The following is a 20,711-nucleotide window of genomic DNA, read 5'->3' on the forward strand; positions in this document are numbered from 1 at the left end:
AATGGAAACCCAAAATCTCTGTAAATGTTTATGAAAATTAATAAAATATAATTATAGAAAAAAAATATTACATAATAGTATGCTCAGCACTTACAAGTATAAAATAACATTCACAGAACTCATAGCACTCCATATACTAGTGTATTCAGAAAAATCAGGAGTTACCTTTGTTTCATATATTTTTGTATAACAGCAATATTTTTACATACAATTCACATACTATAGAATTCACCTTGTTAAAGTATACAAGCCAGTGTTTTTTCGGTATAATGTACTGCTGCTGTTGTTAGTTGCTACTGAGTCTGCTCTGACTCATAGTAACTTTATGCATAACAGAACTAAACATTTCCTGGTCCTCCAACCATTACACTACCTAATTCTGGATCATTTTTATCACTCTAAAAAAATATAACTCAACCATTAAACTACCTAATTCTGGATCATTTTTATCATTCTAAAAAATTAAAAAACCTGTGTCCATCAGCATAACTTCTGGCATAGTAATTTTTTTAAAAAGGTAAAATTAAACTATTACTAAACTGAAGAAAAGAACATAAAAACATCAAGAAGTAGCAAGGTTGCATATGAGAATCAGAGAATCTGAGTTATGGCAAAGTTGCTTCATCAACTCTTAACATTAATGCACTGCAATAAGATAACAGTTATTACTACAATAAAACTTTATTTGCAATAAACATGAACATTTATTAGTTCTGTCTTAGGTAAGCACAGTACTCTATGTTATCTAAAAATAATTTGATCCAAAGTAGGTGTATGTTCAAATACATCTATATATAAGCATTTAGTGAATTCCAGGGATGATCTTCTACAAGATTAAGATTACATTTGTGGTTTTTTTTTTTTGTTTTTTTTGTTTTTTTTTTAAGATTAAGATTACATTTGTTAGAGGAACCTTGAGGAAATGAATTGCTGGCCTGGGAGCTCAGGACCATAATCCCAAGAGACATCAAGGTTAGCTGAAATAACACAATCTACAAACGCAATGTTCTGCCTTCTACTTTGATGATTAGTAATTGAGTTCTTAAGAGCTTTTCTATCAAGTAAAGTATTGGCCTTTTCTGACGCAGAGAAAAGAATATTAATCTAAAGGACCAATGGACCATATAAATTTCAGTCTCTACAATTCCATGACCAGAAGAACAAGATGGTTCTTCTTGAGTAGCAGTAGGTCACTAAAAATCATGCTCAACTCTATGGCAATCAACACCACCACCACCACAATTAGGTAGAGAGGTCCCTGATATTAAGAAAGAAAAATGTAGAACAAAAGTCATAATAAGACCAGGTATAATGGTCTCACAGAGACTGGTAGAATCCCAAATAAAGACATGCTAAATTGGGTAAATCTGCTGTCAAAGACCTCTCCAAGGTGCTGCAGAGCAATGACTTAAGTTTAAAGACTAAGATGTGCCTGAGTCAAGCCATGGTCTTTTCAATTACTTTCTATGCATCTAAAAGTTAAGTAATAAATAAGGATGACAAAAGAAAAATAATCAATGCCTTTGAGTTGTAGTGTTGGGAAAAAGTCCTGAGTATCTTATAGATGTTCCTTAGACACTCCTTAGAGTGAGGAAATGTTGTCTCACTACTTTGGGAATGTTGTTAGGAAGGGCCAGTCCTTGCAAAAGGACATACTATTTGGAACAGTAGGGGATCAGCAAAAGAGAGGAAGAACTTCAACAAGATGTACTGACATAATAACTAGATTAATAGGTTTAAGTATATCAGAGATGATGACGATGGCACAGGATAGAGCTATGTTCAGATCCATCGTTAACAGGGTTTTTATAAGTTATAGTCCACCTAACAACAACATTGTCCTGGTCATTCTGCAAGCCTGGAACTCAAACTCTGTGATTTGACTTACAATCAAACAACAGAGAGGTCTATAAGTGATTAGTAACACCAGAGGAGAATACACTGTTTATAACAGCCAGACAAGACCAAAAGGGCGGAATTTTCCCAGGGATAAAGCTCAGAAGCAGGAAGGGCTAAGAAAGTAGAACCAATGGAAACAGGAAACACAGGGAGGAACTCAGACGAATGCTGTTACAATGTTGGGATTCCAAAGTCACAAAACATAATGTGTATGGATTGTTGAACAGAAACCAAATTTGCTCTATAAACTTAAATCCCAATGCAAAATTTGTTGTTTTTAAAAAAAGAGCAGATGGGAAGAAAGAAAAGTTTAAAAACAGGTAAATAAGATTTCCTGAAATTATATGTCAATGTTAAAAAATAAACTAGTAAACATTATAAAGATTTTTATGTTACAAAGGGGCTTTTTAGATGGATTAAAAGTAATGATAATTATCAGCAAATAAAAAGAAACATAAAATTAGCAAAGTCAAAATAGTAGCTACCATTAAAGAAAATACAGGCTGGTATCCCTCTAGTCCAAGGCCTTCTATTTTACACATGCATGCTGTCTGTTACAAGAGAGAATCGGAACAAACTGTACAAAGGATCAATGCAAATCCATCATTGCCAGTGGATAACCAATTCAAACAATGCTGTTTTGGCTTTGGAGTCACTAATGTCAGAAACACATATAAAAGAGTTCAGTCAAGGGGTCGGTCACCTTGAGGGAAGCAAAAACAAATATATCACATCTCAAAAATTTAAAATTATTCAAATTTTTACTTTTCTCAGGCTCTGTGTGTGTGTGTACACTACCCCCCACTTTACCCATTTATAATTCAAAAACACTGATCAAATATTTATAGTAAAGGTTGCTGTTGTTGTGTACTTTCAAGTCAGAGCTGACCCTCCAGCAGGTTTTCAGAGACAGTAAATTGCAAAGGAGGAAACTTTCCATCATTTACACAGTAAAGGTTTTAAAACAAACAAACGTGTATTATTAAAAAATTTAAAAAAAGCTAAATTTAAATATTTTTATGATTTGCCAAGCATTATCTATTTGACTCTAAAAATTATCCTCATTTTACAGATGACTAAATGAAGGCACAAAGAAGTTAAAGTGATGCTAAGATTTTAATTCAGACATCCTGACTCCAAGGCTTAATCCTTAACAAATTTCAGTGCTATTAGATGATGTACTACTAATCCATGAAAAATGGACTGTAAATAACATTTAGGAATAAGAACTTATGAGACAGTCAGTCACTTTTCTCACTTTAGCATTGCACTAAACTCTGAAGGTTCGTTCTCTCACCAAAACACACACACACACAAAAGCAAACAGGAAAACAGAGTGAGAGTAACAATTCTTGAGCTCAAATCTCCGCTCTTTGTTTGTTTTGTGATGTTCTCACTCTGGGATAACAAGCAAGGCCTATGTTTTTCTTAATAACACGTCGTAGGATATTTGGGGACTGAATGAGCTCATCAGGAAAATGTCAGAGTACAAAACAAACCTGGTTGCTCTGACTACTAAGAGAATGAGCTACTAAGAGTGAGCAACCCCCAATGTACAAATGGGCATATACTAAAATAAAAAGTGAACTATTTAATGCATTATTTCAAGAATTGTTGTTAGTGCCATCGAGTCATGTACAAATCATAGTGATCCTATGAACAATGTTAATTTCTTGGTATTCAAGAATAGTATTCTATTAACATTGCAGTGGTGTTTGATTTTGCAGTACATCATTTCCACCCCTGTAGCCCTGGGAGTATGTAAGCAAGGCTTTATCCTTCACCCTTTCCATGAGCCAGATACTGGAAACACAGTCATTCCCAACCCTAAGGAACTGATGGCTCCTTATAAGCTGACAGGCCTCATGCAGAGAAGACAGGGGGCTGTGCTGTGCTAAGAAAGTAAAGACAGACACTGTGTCTGATTTCTTAACAGCAATAATCCCTGGACTACCCTGACTGCAAATGGAGTTAAGATTTTTATTTTCATTTTACAAATCCATTTTTATTCTTGAGATTCCCTATTTCAGATCCTCTAAAATTTTCCTCACTTTAAGATCTGTGCTCCTGAATGCTCCTTTTCCTTTGGTTAGGAAAGCTCTTTCCTAATCCCCTTTCACCTTCTCTCCCCTCAATTTACACTTTGTAGGAAAGAGAAAAGGTACACATTTGGTAAGTCTGCATCTTTGAGGACAGTAAATAGAAATACACCCTTCAGCAAAACGAAATGCATCATATAAAAGACAATCCTAGACATTCTTTCATATAATCTATGGTGGAATTATTAAGACAGGTCCTCTGGAAGCAAGAGAAAACTCTGGAGAAGGGAATGCTATTAAACATGAACTGTAAGTGTAGAGAGGCAAAGAACTGTTGATTTGCCCTTGCTGCTATTGGGCTCCAACCCTAGACCACTGCAGAATAAATAAAGGGGCACACAAGTGGAGTTTGAAGGGAATGAAGTTGGAGGGAAGAGGGGAAAAGGAAAACACCAAAAGATGGCACCAGATTTTCTCTAAAAAATATGTGTGTGTCTCTCATAAATTCTGAAACCTTTATTAAATGAAAATTATGGTTTGCATGTATCCTACATACCGAATGCTGGAGGAAATCCAAGAAGATTTGCTATTTCTTTAGGAGTAAAATACCGCATTTTAAGCATTAACAACTTTTTTATCTTGTCTTCTTCTGACAAATTGCTAAGAGATTTGTAGATATCCTCAATCTGTAAGAAAACATCCAAGATAACGTAGTGATAAAGTAATATGCAACTGAATTTCTTAAAGTACTTACCATGAGACAGTTTTTAAATGATGGACAGAATATCTGCTACAATACATGGGCACAAAACGCACTCCACAGGACAAAAGGTCTCTGTACAATTAGCTACCTAAGTGTCTCAATGATGGCTATTCAATCTTTAAAAAAGAAAAAAATAATACTTTCTGTATTTTTCATTTTTTTTCAAAAATTAAACCATAAGAATATAAATAATAATATTGCAATAAAACATACTGAAGGATAAACAGGAAATCAGATAAACTAATAAAGTCAACTATAACATTAATAAGAAGGTCATGATCATGTTTATGATCAATTTTGCCCAATACATAGTCTACAAGTGATAATATACATTAAAAAATTATTTCTAAAATGTACATATTAACATACATCATTAACAAGGGTAAAATTGGTTAACAGCAAGAGCTGAAATAAATACAAATATAATGTAATTTCACTTTAAAACTATGTAAAACTTGCAACATTATCATCAGACTTGTATTCAGTTATAACAACATGATGGAAACTGTAATTTTTTCCCTAAAAGAAAGTTTATAGTAGGTTTATAATAGAAAGGTTTCAACATAAAGATTCTTTTTGTTTAATTTTGGAGAACATTAAATACTGATGTTGTAATTTCATTTACTATTTATGGAATTAAAAAAAATACAGAAGAGTAAGCAGCAGGAAAATGAAAACAAATACCATCCTTGTGAATAAACTTACATCCAGAAACAAGAAGACTTATCCTACAGTAAAGCATTATACGTGTGTGTATAAAATGTGTGTGTGTATATAAATACAAATATATATAAACATATATATTACACATATATATATTTATTCATATATATTTATTTTAGGTGAACATGTAAAATTATTTTAACAAATTGATTACTAAATATAATATATATATATAATTTTCTTTAAATAATATTTTAAAATACATTAAATATTTTTAAAACTAACATATTACCTGCACATCTTCTGCAGTTTGTAGCACAGAGCCTGTACCTTCTACATAGTTCCCATAACTGAAAAATTAACAAAGTATTATGTGGCACCTCGTGCATTTATAATCTTCAAGTTCTTAAACATTTCCTGAGATTATTAATCAATCAGTTCAGGTACAACAGTATGCCTTGTGATTTAAAAATCAATAGGAAAAAGACTAGGTATGATCTTTCCACTTAAATTCAGAAATTACACTTGGCCTGGGTTTTAGAGTTGTGTAAATACCATTTAATTATGTATTTCTTTAAATTGTCATTTCTATAATGTTTACCACTAGAAAAGCATGTACTTTTTAAGACTTTGTATCCAAATGCTATTGAATCAAACATGAAGGTGAAAAGAAATTGGCCCTATTTTCCATAATACTTCAGTCATCATTTCTCATGAACTTAAAAACTTATTTGCCGTTCAGTGACCTACAAAGCCTACTGAATCTATGTAACATAGTATGTTTTTACCAAATATATTAAAAATGAGTACATAAAGTGTCAAACATGACGAATATGCAGGGTATTATTACTGTTTCTATAAGATTATTACTAAGCTGGCTGTTGAGCACACTATCATTTTCTTCTGCTGGTGGCAAAATCCCTAGAGAGTTGCACTGCTAGAGGAAAGGTCATGCCTGTCAGGCATTGGAATCCAATAGCAGCTCCAGAGGAGAAAGATGGGCAATCCCCCCTCATCCTAAAATTCGCTCAAGGGTCAGCTATGAGTCATTTCGTCATTTTCAAAGCCAAAGCAATAACTGTTTCTTGGATTGAAAACAATTTAAATTAAAAATTACTGTAAAATGTCATAGCAGGAGAGAAACATATTTTCAAATTGTTTTCTTATGTATATCATACATAAAAGTGTGTCTGTTATCTATCCATACATATGCATTATCCAAACTCAAAATAGATTTTTACAGTAAAGCATCTGTATATCATCTTTATAATTACAGAAGAATGTCAAGGTTGTTTTTTATGATAAAATTGATGTCTTATTTTATGATAGCCCTAAAAAGATCCTATCAAACACTGTAATAGACAACAGCTGACAGAAGTCTTTTAAGATAATAGAAAGCAATAAACCCTGGAAGCACAAGGATAAAGTATGATAAAATCAGAATGAGTCTGGTATGGTTAGATCAGGGGCACAGTGTCTTGTTCTACAGCTAGTTAGGTAAAAAAGGAAACTTGATCAAACAACAACATATACTATCTGCATGACATTAGCAACAAAGCAGAGTTAGGGATTTTGTAACATTTTTCTGGAAAGGCCTAATTTTTTTCTAGGTTTAAAACATCTAATGAAATTTAAGAAATTACCCAAAGGAAGTTACCTATATATCCATCAATAAATAACCAGTTTTAAAGTGTATAATTATATATACAAGAATGCTATAATTTACTTAACAGGAGTATAAAAATATACACATCTGTTTAAATATAACTTCACCTATGGAAAGTTGATAGCTTTGGTTGCCTGTATGGAGGTGAACTATTGCTGAGGAATATGAATAGAAGCAGGGGAAAAAAATCTTACAACCTCTGCACCTCTTGAATTCTGAAACTTGGGAACATATTACCTATTCAAAATACTGAAAAAAAAAATTGTATGTAGAAACTACTCCAAGGGTTCCAGTCGATTCAATTTTATTTCTTTGATTAAAATGTAATTTCTTCTTGTACAATGATCACAAGAGAAGACTTAAATCTTCGAGGTTTCATATAACATTAAAAAAAAGCAAGATATAAAAGAATTAGCAATTCTATGGAATCATCTATGGAACCATATTTCCACTCTGGGTAATTAAGCTCTCACAAAGGTCACCAAACAAATGGCGCTGTCTTCCATGAGCAGTTTTGTGGGCTGTGCACATAATGTTCTGCCAGCAAAGAATTTTCACTTGTGCATTCTACTGGAACATGAAGCAGGCAATTAAGAGGGGGGAAAAATCACTGAGCAGGAAAATTTTACAAAATGTGCCTTGTTATTCCATGATGCACTAGCAACAATGGGATAGACAGATAGATAGATAGATAGATAGATAGATAGATAGATAGATAGATAAAAAAGAATGTAAGAACCTGGCTATTTCAGATATAACAAGATAGTCTCTTTAAAACCTACCCTTTTGTAAAGCACATGGATCTCCTGCAACTGGGCCTAACAATATCTAACAAAAGAGCATATCGTTGCAATAACTTTGGTGGCAAAAAATACTTATTTACATCAATGTCATGTTCAAGAAAATCTTCTAGCATTTGAACAGAAAGATCACTGTCCTGTTGCTGCTTCCGGTCTAGTTCTCTTGTGGTCTCGAGCTTAAAAAGTATGGCCTCTTTTCCAGAACACTGTGTATTATCATCCCGGCAACTATTTTTTTCCATTTCCTTTTCTTCAATTTTCTCTTCCATATCTATTTCACATTTTTGTGAATTTTCAGGTTCAATTTTGGGAAACTCCATGAATATCTAAAATTAAGTGAAAACACACAAATTTTTATTAAAAGCTTATTAAAAATTTAAAAAAACCAATAATCTTCAGTCAACATTATGCAAAAATATTAGATGTCATTAAAAAGACAAAAATTTTGGTTTATTTTTGCACCAATTATAAGGTATTCATCATATGATTAATGTCAAAAGGCTATACTGATTTCTATATTTGTTAATGAAAACAATCAGCAAGATAAACAGGAAGCATATTGAACATGTTGTTTTGTTACAGGTATGTGCTGTTGAGCCAGAGTTTTGACTCACTGCTGACCTTCCAGTGGATTTACAGAGGCTACAAACTGCCCAGGAGGAAACTGCTCATCTTTAAATATATTTGGAAAAGAAGTTTGGAGAACATGCTAATATTTTCAGAAAATATATGCAGATAAAAATTTGCTATACTGTTATTTCACTAAAGAGGAAAATTTTTATGCTCTAAACAAAAAATTGGTAAGAAAAACAAAGTATTTTTCAAGATTATTTCTACTAATGAGTCCCATAGGATATATTAGTTTCTGTACAATCCATCATCATGTATACAGTCTTGCCATTGCTTTTGGAATTGTCCATTAAGGGAAAAAGAAAAAAATCAGTACTGTGTTTTATGCAACTAAAATGGCACTATTAATCTCCTATTAAAATTCTATTAGTTCTTAGTTAAGAACTTTTGAGTTAACGTGATGGCTACTGATCATTTTACTAAACCTTTCCATTATCCATATACTTTTTTCACAAAGTAGTAAAATTCTTTGTATAATTAACGATCCTAACTGGTGGCAGAGTCTATAGCAAGTTATGCTAACAATCCAAACACTCCATATCCCTGGCAGTTTGAAACCAAGAATGGCTTCACAGGAGAAAGTTGGGAAGTCTCACAACACAGGTAGGGTTACTATGAGTCAGAACAATTTGAGAGCTGAGAGGGTTTGAACTATAGACAATGAACTTGCACTAATCATAATTATATTTTAACCATTTAAATATACACAGATACCAAAATTACTAAAGCAAATATGATAAAATATTCTTAAAAGTGTTTTTAAGCAGTAATTAGGAAATCTAACAACTTATTGCATTGGGCAAATTGTGCTGCAAGAGGTCTCTTTCAAGTGCTATAAAGAGCAAAGACATCACTTTAAACACTCTAATGTGTATGACCCAAAGAGGTTTTTTAGCCATATATGTAAAAACTGGGAAATGCATAAGGAAGGCCCAAGAAAACTAGCACCTCTGAATTGTGATGTTGGCAAAGAATACTGAATAACCATGAGTTGCCAAAAATAAACAGGTCTGCTTCGAAAAAAATATTTCCAGAATGTTTCTTGAAGAAAGAATGGTAAAACTTTGCCTCACATATGTGGGATATGTTATCAGGAGGGGCCAGTCCTTAGGGAAGACCATTGTGCCTGAAAAAATAGAAGGTTAACCAAAGAGAGGAAGATCTTCCATGAGATGGACTGATAACAGTGGGCATAATAAGGACAGTAGAAAATAGAAGGATGGTACAGGTCAGCCAGGGCTTCGCTCTATTTGTTTCACATAGAGTCGCTATGGAGTCAACTCAACCACTTAAAAACACATTGAATTTTATCAAAAGCAGACAATGGTTTCTATTGGAGGAAAAAAAATGTAAATTCAAAATCATAAATGGTCTGCAGGGCTATCACAGAAAAAGAAAGGAGGAGCAGAATTAAAGGTCGTCTTTTTATTTTAAATTACTCCCCCACCCCCGATGAAAGAAAAGTCTTTGTTTTGTTTTATTAAAAGTAATAAAAGTGGCAAAGGAGCGGAAAAAAGTCTTGAAAATGGACTTACGGCATAGTGTTTCTATGGATTCTATAGGACACATACACCCCTATACAATGTTCTTCACCCTACACACACACCTATTATTTTGAACATAAACTGGCAGACTGTGATGTGTTTAGAAATAAACACAATAACAGTAATACCTGTCCAGGGACTTGAAAAGGTAAAGGCTCTGATTGAAGCTTTGCAATAAGGAAATAACGCAGCCTGGAATTTGGAATGCCAAGCTGGAAGTAAAACATAGTAGTTAATCAATATAGAAAACTAAAGATCTATATCAACCATTAACCACTTGGGAAAATCTTGTTCAGAAATACAATTAGCTTCTTTCAGAGAAAACTTTGCTATTGATCTGTGTAAGAATTCTTTGAAAACAATTATTTTAGCTATTGGTCTATATCTTTATTTGAATGATAAGAATTAAATCTGATGAATCATATATTTTAGTCATTTTCTCTTGATATTTACCAGATAGGAAGTTATACAGACATTTTTACACCCATTCTTCATAATATATTCATCATAAAAAGTGAAATTCCAATATAGCTATCCTTGCCTTAATTATCTTACTTTATTTTTTAAGAAGTCAATAAACTCTAGAATTAAAGAGGCAATTAATTAAATGATTTAAAGAAGTTAGATTGTCAATACTTCCAATTTCCATAGTATGTATATCTAATTTTGGATAGATTTTCTTTTTATTTCAGAGTAAAGGACTGTATAATATGGCTGCAGTGATATAATTATAAAAGAAATAAAAATAACACTTGCAAAATCAAAGATCTGCCAAATATCTAATATAACCCATTACTTCAATTCTTAGCCATGAAAAAAAGTACTGTTTACATTTGAATTTTATATTATTTTAAAAATTAGAAAATTTATCACATACTCATTTGGTTTCTCTTTTGTGCTACTGTTAAATATTATTAAATTATAGCAGACCTATTCTGCAAAGATCAAACCATAATTTTTCAAAACACCACTATCTTCTACTTTTCATGTGAAAAGAAAAATATATATTTGATTAATTAGTCTTAATCTAATGTTTCCATAAAATATGTATCAAAGACTCTACAGACATACATTGCATTCTATAAGATCTATGTCCTGAACTAATTTTAGAATTTATCTAAAATATTAGTCAAAATAGATCCATTCTCTGTATATATTTTAAGCTTTAGATAAATAATTGTGGTACCTACAGAGGTTGGAGATAATAGAAATTCTTGGTACTGAAAGCCACAGTTTACTACTGTTTGTATCAACAGGTCTCTGAAGAGAAAGGCAGAAAAAAAATTTTCACTATAAAGTTGAAAATTAAGTGTTAAATATAAAATATTACATCCCAAATTCCATTTTAAGTGAAAACTATACTTCCACTCAGGTTCTTTAGAAAAAGAATGAGCCTAAATCTTCACTAACACCAATGATTGAAAAATTGCATTTTAAAAAAAGAGAATTCCCTGATACAATTAAAGCTGCCAGAAAATTTCTCCAAATTCATGAGTTAACAGGCTTAATATTACTGACAATACATTTGTTATGGGAGATACAATTCTTTCTTCAGTGTTCCAATCAGATGAGAACAGCAAGTGAGTCAAAATACATGACTACTTTCTTCTTCCACCAAATTCCAGAAAAATGCCTCTATAAACAAGACCAACTATTTCTGGAAACATTTCTATTTCTAAAGGGATTGTTGTTATATGCCACTGAATTGATTACAACTCATAATGACCCAAGTGATAGACAACAATGAACCTACTTTCAACAAGTCAATTCTAACTTACTGGGGAGGGACATCATGCTTGGAAAGATAGGGCATCAGCGAAGAAGGGTTAAGATCCCCAATGAGATGGACAGATACGGTGACTTCAGCAATAGATTTGTATGTGTCACAGATGGTGAGGATGGGAACAGGACAAGGCAGGGTTCAGCCTGGCTGTTTATAGGGTTTCTATGAGTCATACTCAACTTGATGGCACCTAACAACAACAGGGCAGAACAGAACTGCTCCATGGGATTTCGAAGGCTATAAAGTTTATAGGAGCAGACTGCCACCACCTTCTCCCTGCTTGAATGGCTGATGGGTTTGAACTGCCAATCTTTGAGTAAACAGCCAAGTGCTTAAACTATTGTACCACTAGGGCTCCTTGGCATCAATAAAAACACCTCAAATGGAAAAATAAAATTCTTACTTAAATTAGTGCTCATGCTGTAAAATCTTAAGCAGGAAAATAATTTAACCAAATTTTTTAATACTTTATTTCATGAATTAGTTAAAATTAGGCTATCAGGTCTGCCAAGGAGGCAAAGAAGGCTCAACAAGCATCTCGACAGACCATGATGGCTGCTGCTTCGGTTCCCACAAAAGCTGTGCCTGAACACAAGCCTGTGTAGCCTGGGAAAGGCTCTGTGCCCTGAGCTGGTGGAAAACGTAAGTGACAGATGAGACTTAAATAAAGATTCAATTATAACTCTTAAAAAAATAGAAAGAAAATCTATAATACATAAAGTATCAGAACATGTGTGTTTCTTTTTAAGACCTTTATCTTAACAGCAGTTCCTATTAAAAACCAGTCAAGTTGAAGCTGTACATGAAACAAAAACATTTTTTTTACCTTGTTGAAGATACTTCAAAACCTTTGACATTTTCTAAAACAATATACTTTGGCAATTTTTGCAATCTAAAAAAAGACAAAAAAATAAAATAAACAGAATTCCAAAAATCTCATTATAGAGAAGTAAAAATGAGGAGAAACATACTTATGGGAAACATGAGATAAACACGTTTCTAGTTCTCTTCTGTAATTTTATAAGAGATGGAGATATCTCTTATTTTACTTATTTTCCCATTACATACTGCTTACTTTATAAAGCTATGATCAGGAGCTCACCTCAAAACATGGGTTCACACTGGACCTATGCATTGCACAAGGAATTGCCATTCAAAGGACAAAAGCTTTCAGCGCAAGCTTCTAGACAAGAGCAAAAGCTTTCCTTAACATTAGCAAAAGCTCACATCAATTTATGAGCAGAGCCAGTAAAACTTGGCTAACAGGCTCATAATCCCTGTTACTCACTTTGTTAGCAATAGTAGAATCATAAGACATTTACAGTTCTTCTAGTACTAGAAGATGTAATGGTATAAGAAAAGAATGTTCATAAACTGGGTATCTCTACAAAATTATAAACAACATCTTATTTCAGATCCAAAGTTTTACATTAAAAATAAGCTTGTATAAGCTTAGTTTTACCTTGGGAGAATATCTAGAATATATAAGAAGCTATTCGTCCTTGGATCAGTCTTGTCGCCCTGTAGTCCAATCCTGAAGGGATAAAGAATACACATGTAGGTGTTTATATGACTGTTACATAGAGACATCAAACAACTTTCAAATAACCAAAACCAAGGTAAAGAAAATAATTTCTTTCTAACCAAAAACTATGACTTTTTTTTAAAGAAAGAAATGCATTTTTAAAAGATAAAAAAATCTTGCAATCTACAGCTTAAACACAAAAGCTCTTCTATGAAGCAGTATGTTAAATGACTTACATGAAGCAAAAATATCAACAAAGAATAAAATTAATAGTTCTCTTAAAATGACTTAATTTGGGAAGGAGATAAGGCAAACTAGAGAGATTTAAACTGGAAATTTTATTCTACAAGTAGGAGTTGCAGCTTGGTGGGACTTATTTGCAACTTAGTGTCAAAATAGGTCAAGTAAACAAGCTAACAATTTGATTTTGCGGAAGAGTCACAATATGCTAAAGAATTAAACATCAAGAAAACTTGGTTTGGGTCTGAGCAAATAGAAACAGAGAGCCTGAGAGTCTGAGTTTAAGTCTTTGCTGCTTATTAGCTTCATAATCTCAAATAATTTCTTTGATATTACCTGTCAGTTTAATACCTGACAGTACTGCCAAAACCATGAGTGGATCCAAGGCTCAGCTGGAGAATTATGGCTGAATTTAAACAGATTCCTTGTTGTTATCGTTGTTATGTGCTGTTGAGTCACTTGTGACTCAGCAAACCTATGTACAACAGCTCTGAACCCTGCTCTATCCTGAGGCAACCTTATCATCTCTGACACACCTAACCCCATAGTCCTTATAAATCTTATATTCTCATTCTCTGTCTTCTCCCCATCCAAAGTCCCAAGTGGTGGTGACTACAGGGTCAGAGTTATTGCTGTGATCAGCAGAGTTGACTGAGACAATGTGGAATAGAGGCTGTTGTGATATTACATTAAGTTTACCACAACTTATAGAGACTCTGAACAACAGCTCTGAAGTTTGTCCTATTCTGCTCATCCTACGGACCTCTGGCACGTTCAGTTCATATTTAGTCACTGCATCAGTTAAGCTTGTTAAGAGTCTTCCTCTTTTGTCCACCTTTCCCAGTATGTCTTTTTTCAAGGACTGGTCATTTTTGACAACATGCCTGAGTATGTGAGATGAAGTTTTACCATCCTTTCCTCTAAGGAGCACCCTGGCAGCACTTCCTCCAAGACTGACTTGGTGTTGGTTTGGAAGTTCTGAGATATTCAGTATTGTTTGCAAACATCACAATTCAAATGCATTGCTCTTCATTGATCATCCTTATTCACTGTTCAACTTTCAGATGTGTAGGAGGCAATTGAAAATACTATGGCATGGATAAGGAAGACCTTGGTTTAAATGGGCACTATTTGAACCTCTGGGAGATCCTAGACGGCAGATTGTCCTAATGCATCTTTTGATTCCTTTACTGCTATTATCATGAGGGTTGACTATGGATCCAAGTGAAATAAAAATGATGACAACTTGATTATCTATCAGGATGTTGTCCAGTGGTGAAGATTTATACTTTCTATATTAATTGAATGGCCATCCACTTCCAAAATATAACAGGCCTTCAAAAATCCTATGTACAGTAAAGCACACTTAGAGTAGACTAACAGATAATGGCAACCGAAGCTGAACACTCAAATTTGGAAATACAAAACAGGAAGAGTTGTAAGAAAAAACTAATACTTAGAATGTGGAATGTGAAAAGCATGAGTGTAGGAAAACAACATTGTTAAGAAAGAAATGGACTGCACAAATATTGACATATTAGATATTAGCAAAATGAGATGGATTGGCATAGGACATTTTGAATCAGAGGCTCATATGATCTACTACACTGAAGATGAAAAGGAGGGGGGGAAAGGGATAGCTTTCACAGCCAAAAAGGCCATTTCTAGATCCATGTTTAAATACAATGTTGTGAGTATCATCCATATGCATACAAGGAAGACCTGTTAATACCACTATCATTCATATTTATGCACCAACAACCAGAGCCAAACAGGAGGAAATAGATGATTTCTACCAACTGCTGCAGTCAGAAATTGATGGAACATGTAACCAACATGCATTAAAAATAATGGTGACTAGAATGAGAAAGTTGAGAACCAGGAAGAAAGATCAGTAGTTGGAAAATAAGAACTTGGTCACGGAAACGAGGCTGGGGATAGAATGATAGAATTCAGCACAATCAATGATTTATTCATAGCAAATTTTTTTATAAGAAACATAAACACAGGCTATACACACGGATTTCACCTGAGGGGAAGCACAGGAATCAGGATGATTACATCTGTGGAAGGAGTTATTGGAGAAGTTCAATATCAACAGTGAAAACCCGGCCAGGTGTTGATTTTGGAACAGACCATCAACTGCTCATATGTAAGTTCATATTAAAGCTAAAAAAGTTTAACTCATATACACAGGAATTAAAATTTGAGTCTCTCCCCCATGAACTTAAAAACCAACTCAGGAACAAGTCTGAGACCTTGAATACTAATGAACGAAGACCAGATGAGTTGTGGGAAGGTGTCATGAATATCATTCATGAAGAATGCAAAAGATCACTACAAAGAAGGAATAAGACCAAAATGGATGTCAGAAGAGATGCTGAGTATTGCACTAGAGCACCAAGAAACCAAAGCAAAGGGAGCTGGATAGAAGATCTGAAATGGCAGACTGGGAAGATAAGGAAAAGTATTATAATGAAATGTGCAAGGAGCTGGAGTCTGAAAATCAAAAGGGCTGAACTCAGCATTTCTTAAGCTGAAGGAACTAAAGAACAAATTCAAGCTGCAAGTTGCAATGCTTAAGGATGCTATGAGGAGAATACTGAATGATTCAGGAAGGATTAAAAGAAGATGAAAGGAGTATACAGAGCCTCTATACCAAAAAGAATTGGTTGACACACAAGAATTTCAAGAAACAACATATGATCAAGGGGCAAAGGTGATGAAAGAGAAAGTTGAGACTGCTCAGAAAGACTTGGCAAAAAATAAAGCCCCAGGAGTTGATAGAATACCAACTGGCATATTTCAACAAACAGATGTTGCCCTGGATGTGCTTAACAGGTTGTGCCAAGAAATCTGGAGGACAACTATCTGGCCAATAGACTGGAAGAGATCCATATTTATTCCAATTTAAAAAAAAGGGACGTGACAGAGCGTGGAATTATTGAACAATATCACTAATATCACATGCTAGCAAAATCCTGCCGAAGAATATGCAGAAACAATTGGAACAGTACATTGACAGAGAACTATCAGAAATACAAGCTGGGTTTAGAATAGGTTGTGGCACTAGCGACATTACTGCCAATGTCAGATGGATCTTGGCAGAAAGCAAAGAGTACCAGAGGAATGTCTATCTGTGTTTCAATGACTATGCAAAGGCATTTGATTGTGTGGATCACAACAAATTGTGACTAACCTTGAGGAAAATGGGAGTCTCAGAACATTTGATTGTGCTTATGTGAAATTTATACTTGGACCAAGCAGCAGGCCTCAGAACAGAGCAGGGAAACACTGCATAGTTCAAAATCAGGAAGTGAGTGTATCCGGGATGCATCCAGTCCCCATACCTTTTCAATCTGTATGCAGAACAGATCATTCGGGAAGCAGGACTTTATGAGGAGGAAAGTGGCATCGGGATTGGAGGAAGACTCATTAAGACTTATGTTATGCAGATAACCCAACCTTGCTTGCTGAAACTGAAGAGGGTCGGATGTGCTTGCTACAGAATGTCAAGGACTGTAGTCTTCAATATGGATTGAAGCTCGACATCAAGAAGACAAAGACTCTCACCACTGGGCCAATGGGCAGCACCATGATAGATGAAGAAGAGACTGAGGCTATTAAAAATTACGCTTGCTCAGCTCCACAAGCACCAACAGTCAGGAAATCAAAAGACTAATTGTAATGGGAAAATCTGCTGTCAAGAAACTCTCCAGAGTACTGAAGAGTAACCTGTTAGTCCAGAAACAAAGGTGCGCCTAATCCAGGCCATGGTATTCACAATTACTTGCTATGCATCAGAGAGCTGGAAAATGACTAAAGAAGATAGAAGAATTGATGCCTTTTAGTTGTGGTGCTGGAGAAGAGTCTTCAACATACCATGGACTGCTAAGAAAACAAATAGATCTACCTTGGAGAGAGTGAAACCAAGTTTCTCCTTTTAGGTTAGGATTTTGAAGCTCTGTCTCACATCCTTTGGGCAGGTGGCCAGGAGAGGCCAGTCCTTGGAGAATGACATCATGCTTGGAAGGGAGGAGAGACATCACAGGAAAGGAAGACCCCAGATGAGATGGATTGATACTTGATAGCACATAACAAAAACATATGTTGAAAAGTAATCCAACATTTAAATTAAAAGCTTTGCTCTTCTGCAGTAAATTCTTCAAGTTTTCTTTACTTTCTGAAAGCAAGGTTTTGTCCTCTGCATAATGCAGGCTGTCAATGAGTCTTCTTCCAATCTTGAAGCCATTCTGTTTTTAATACTCAAACAAGTTATATTCTTGCATATAGTAGGAGCTACACTGGCATGGAATACCCTTTTCCTTTTGTCATAAACTAATCTGCCTTCAGATTCAGCTCAATGAGGAACTTCCAAAAAGAGTCACCTCTCCCAATGAAATAAATACTGGTACTTGTAGAAATTATATAGCAAGCGATTTTTCTCCTCACCATACTTTTAGTATTCACTTGTTAAATAATTCATATAACTTGGGGAAAAAATACCATTATTTATTCATCAGTTTTACATTAAACTAAGAGTTCCTCAAAGACAAAAAGTAAAGCATCAAAAATTATACCTGGCACCACTGGAGAATTAATATCACTAAGAGATATTTAACTAAATCAAATCTTCAGACAGAAATTAAGCATAAGAATCTACTTTTGAACTACAATATTTATTACATATGGTATCCTCCTTAAAACAATATAATAGATCAGAAATATTTAAAATTATTCATAAATGCTAGTCTGACATTTTGAGTTTGTATGGCTTTAGAAAAGTTACTTAATTTCTATGCCTCAGTTTCTCACCTATAAAATGAGGATGATAGTAATGGCTACCTACCTAGGCTTATTAAGCTAAGTAGAATACTCTGTAAGACATGTAGAAGATTATCATTATTAAAATACTGAAATTATTAAAAATTTCTCAATCAAGATCTTTACCTACAATATAATACCTTGAAACTAAATACCATGTAATGAGAAGAAGCTATAATAAATTTATAATTAAATTATTGAATATATATATAAATTTTAAGAAATAAAAAAAATCACATATGTCAGCTTGACTAGCCTTTAAGTTTTATTGTGATGAAATTTAGGACCTGAAGAGTTCCTAAAAATTGACTTTGACAAATCAATACTAGAAAGACATGCTTAGCCATCCAGTAGTTTAAATAATTTAAGATAATTTGGTCTAGAAATAAAAGTTGTATCATAGGTAGGTATAAAAGTGCTTCTCTATAGTCACTATATATCTACTATTGGCCTCATTAGCTTGCTTTCTGATATTAGGAATAGCAATTGCTATTTCCTTTATGATTCCTAAATTATAAATATAAGTAGATAAAAGGAATTATTTATGAAAACTTTCAAAACTATGAAAATGTAACTGATGGATATCAAAGTGTCCATGCCTGAAGCCATACTATGATTTGCCTTAATGAGTCCTTCAAAAGTGCTTTTCTTCAACACAGAAATTATACATACCTTGTAAATGGTTGGCATGGAGGGCTCATTAAAATCATATTGAAAGATAATCTGTCGAACTCTTCTAGTGTAATGCCCTAGGGAATGAACATTGGGGAGGGTGTAGGAAGAAGAATATATTAACTAATAAGAGATGCACAATTCATCAGAAATTATTATAACAACTTATAAAGTGTGACACTTAATACTCTTAAAATCAGCTTTCGTTAACATAAAAAACAAACAAAAAACCCCACCAAACTACCTTTGTGAATAAGTACAGCAACAAAAAACAGCTTGAAAGAATTAAATGCTTTCACTATAAGATAGCCAAAGCTGAGCGATATTCTAGTTTTCTGGATCTTAACCACTTCTTCCCTTTAAGATGTTTCTTACACACTTGGCAACTAATCAAAAGGTAATAATCAGTTACTCGACAGGCCAAAAGACCTGACAACCTGTGCTCATAAAGATTACAGCCTATGGGGCAGCTATATTCTGTTACATGGAGAAATTAATGCAAATTAAGTTTGTGGTAGACAACTAGCACCACCACTTCTCACTCCAATAACAACTTAGTATAATGTTATTTTTTTCTTTTAGGGTCAAAAATGTAGAAATGCATCTTATAAATACTGATTTTCACTAAGCTTAAAGAAAATTTTCAGAAGTATATAAATCTTTTTAATTAGCAAATATTACACACCGACCTCCAATTCTTTCATGTTTTTATCTGTTAATATTGCCACCACATAGAAAAAGGTCCGTTTTCGTACAAATTATTTTAATGTTTTCTAAATTCATAATACAGAGTTAAAGACTGAAAAGATAAAGTGATCCCACTGTAAGGAGTCCTGGTACATAGAGCTTAGCAGCTATAAAACGTGCTATGTTACATATATTTTATAGAAAAGAAAATAAACACAAATAATAGGTTTGCCAACTCTCATTATTTTTAGTGTACATTCTTAGCTGCAATTTTTTTAAATCATCAAAGCAGAGTCGAAACCTTCCTAATTATGTAAGAATTTCAAATACATTAACAAAGTGGAAAATATTTTATTTGGAGTTTTTTCAAGAGTGAGCTACTTTGGCAACATAATTTGTTTTTTAAAGTTCTAAGCTTGAATGTATGTGCCTGTCAATTTTTAATCACGAGATTTTAAATAGTTTATGATTCATCTGTAAAATGAAATTAAAATTAAATTTTGAAAAGTTCCTAAAGCACCTCTGGATCTAAGAAAATGGAAAAATCACTAATTAAAGACAGTCAAATTAGAATGTAAAATGGTCAGCTTGGGGCCATTATGATAAGCAATTTACACTGAGTGTGTTTTACTCTGAAATTATTGCTGCTAAGTTGCTATAAATAATGTAAAAATAAAACAATGATCTTTTAAAAGTTATAAAGTAACACCCTATAGCTAGGATCTAAGGAAAAGAGAGTCAATGTCTCCACAGTAAATCCAACTGCTGTTGTTGGGTGCTCTTCAGTCAGTTCTGGACCACAGACTGACCACATGTGCAACAAAATGTTGCCTATCACAGACCATCCTCACAAATCTTGCTATGTTGTTGTGTTTGGTTGGTTGGGTTTTTTTTTTAAAATTTTTACTTATTGTTTTAATTCATTGTTGCACATCTTCTTCTCTCCCACAAGCCCACCTATAATGGTCCCCTTATT

General features: G+C 33.7%; 1 protein-coding gene across 1 annotated transcript in view; it reads right to left on the bottom strand.

The window, feature by feature from the left end:
- The window catches only part of TRDMT1 (tRNA aspartic acid methyltransferase 1), a 41,995-nt gene that overhangs the window by 1,461 nt on the left and 19,823 nt on the right, over positions 1-20,711 (bottom strand). The window contains exons 3-10 of the mRNA XM_006894296.1: positions 19,049-19,125; positions 13,250-13,321; positions 12,614-12,679; positions 11,195-11,264; positions 10,133-10,216; positions 7,813-8,156; positions 5,657-5,714; positions 4,495-4,624 (exon numbers count right to left, since the gene is read on the bottom strand). Coding sequence (XP_006894358.1) covers positions 4,495-4,624; positions 5,657-5,714; positions 7,813-8,156; positions 10,133-10,216; positions 11,195-11,264; positions 12,614-12,679; positions 13,250-13,321; positions 19,049-19,125 — 901 coding nt within the window. The remainder of the gene's footprint in view (positions 1-4,494; positions 4,625-5,656; positions 5,715-7,812; positions 8,157-10,132; positions 10,217-11,194; positions 11,265-12,613; positions 12,680-13,249; positions 13,322-19,048; positions 19,126-20,711) is intronic.

This window comes from Elephantulus edwardii, unplaced genomic scaffold, assembly GCF_000299155.1.
Source record: "Elephantulus edwardii isolate Elephantulus edwardi_28Jun2011 unplaced genomic scaffold, EleEdw1.0 scaffold00139, whole genome shotgun sequence".
Classification (NCBI taxonomy): domain Eukaryota; kingdom Metazoa; phylum Chordata; class Mammalia; order Macroscelidea; family Macroscelididae; genus Elephantulus; species Elephantulus edwardii.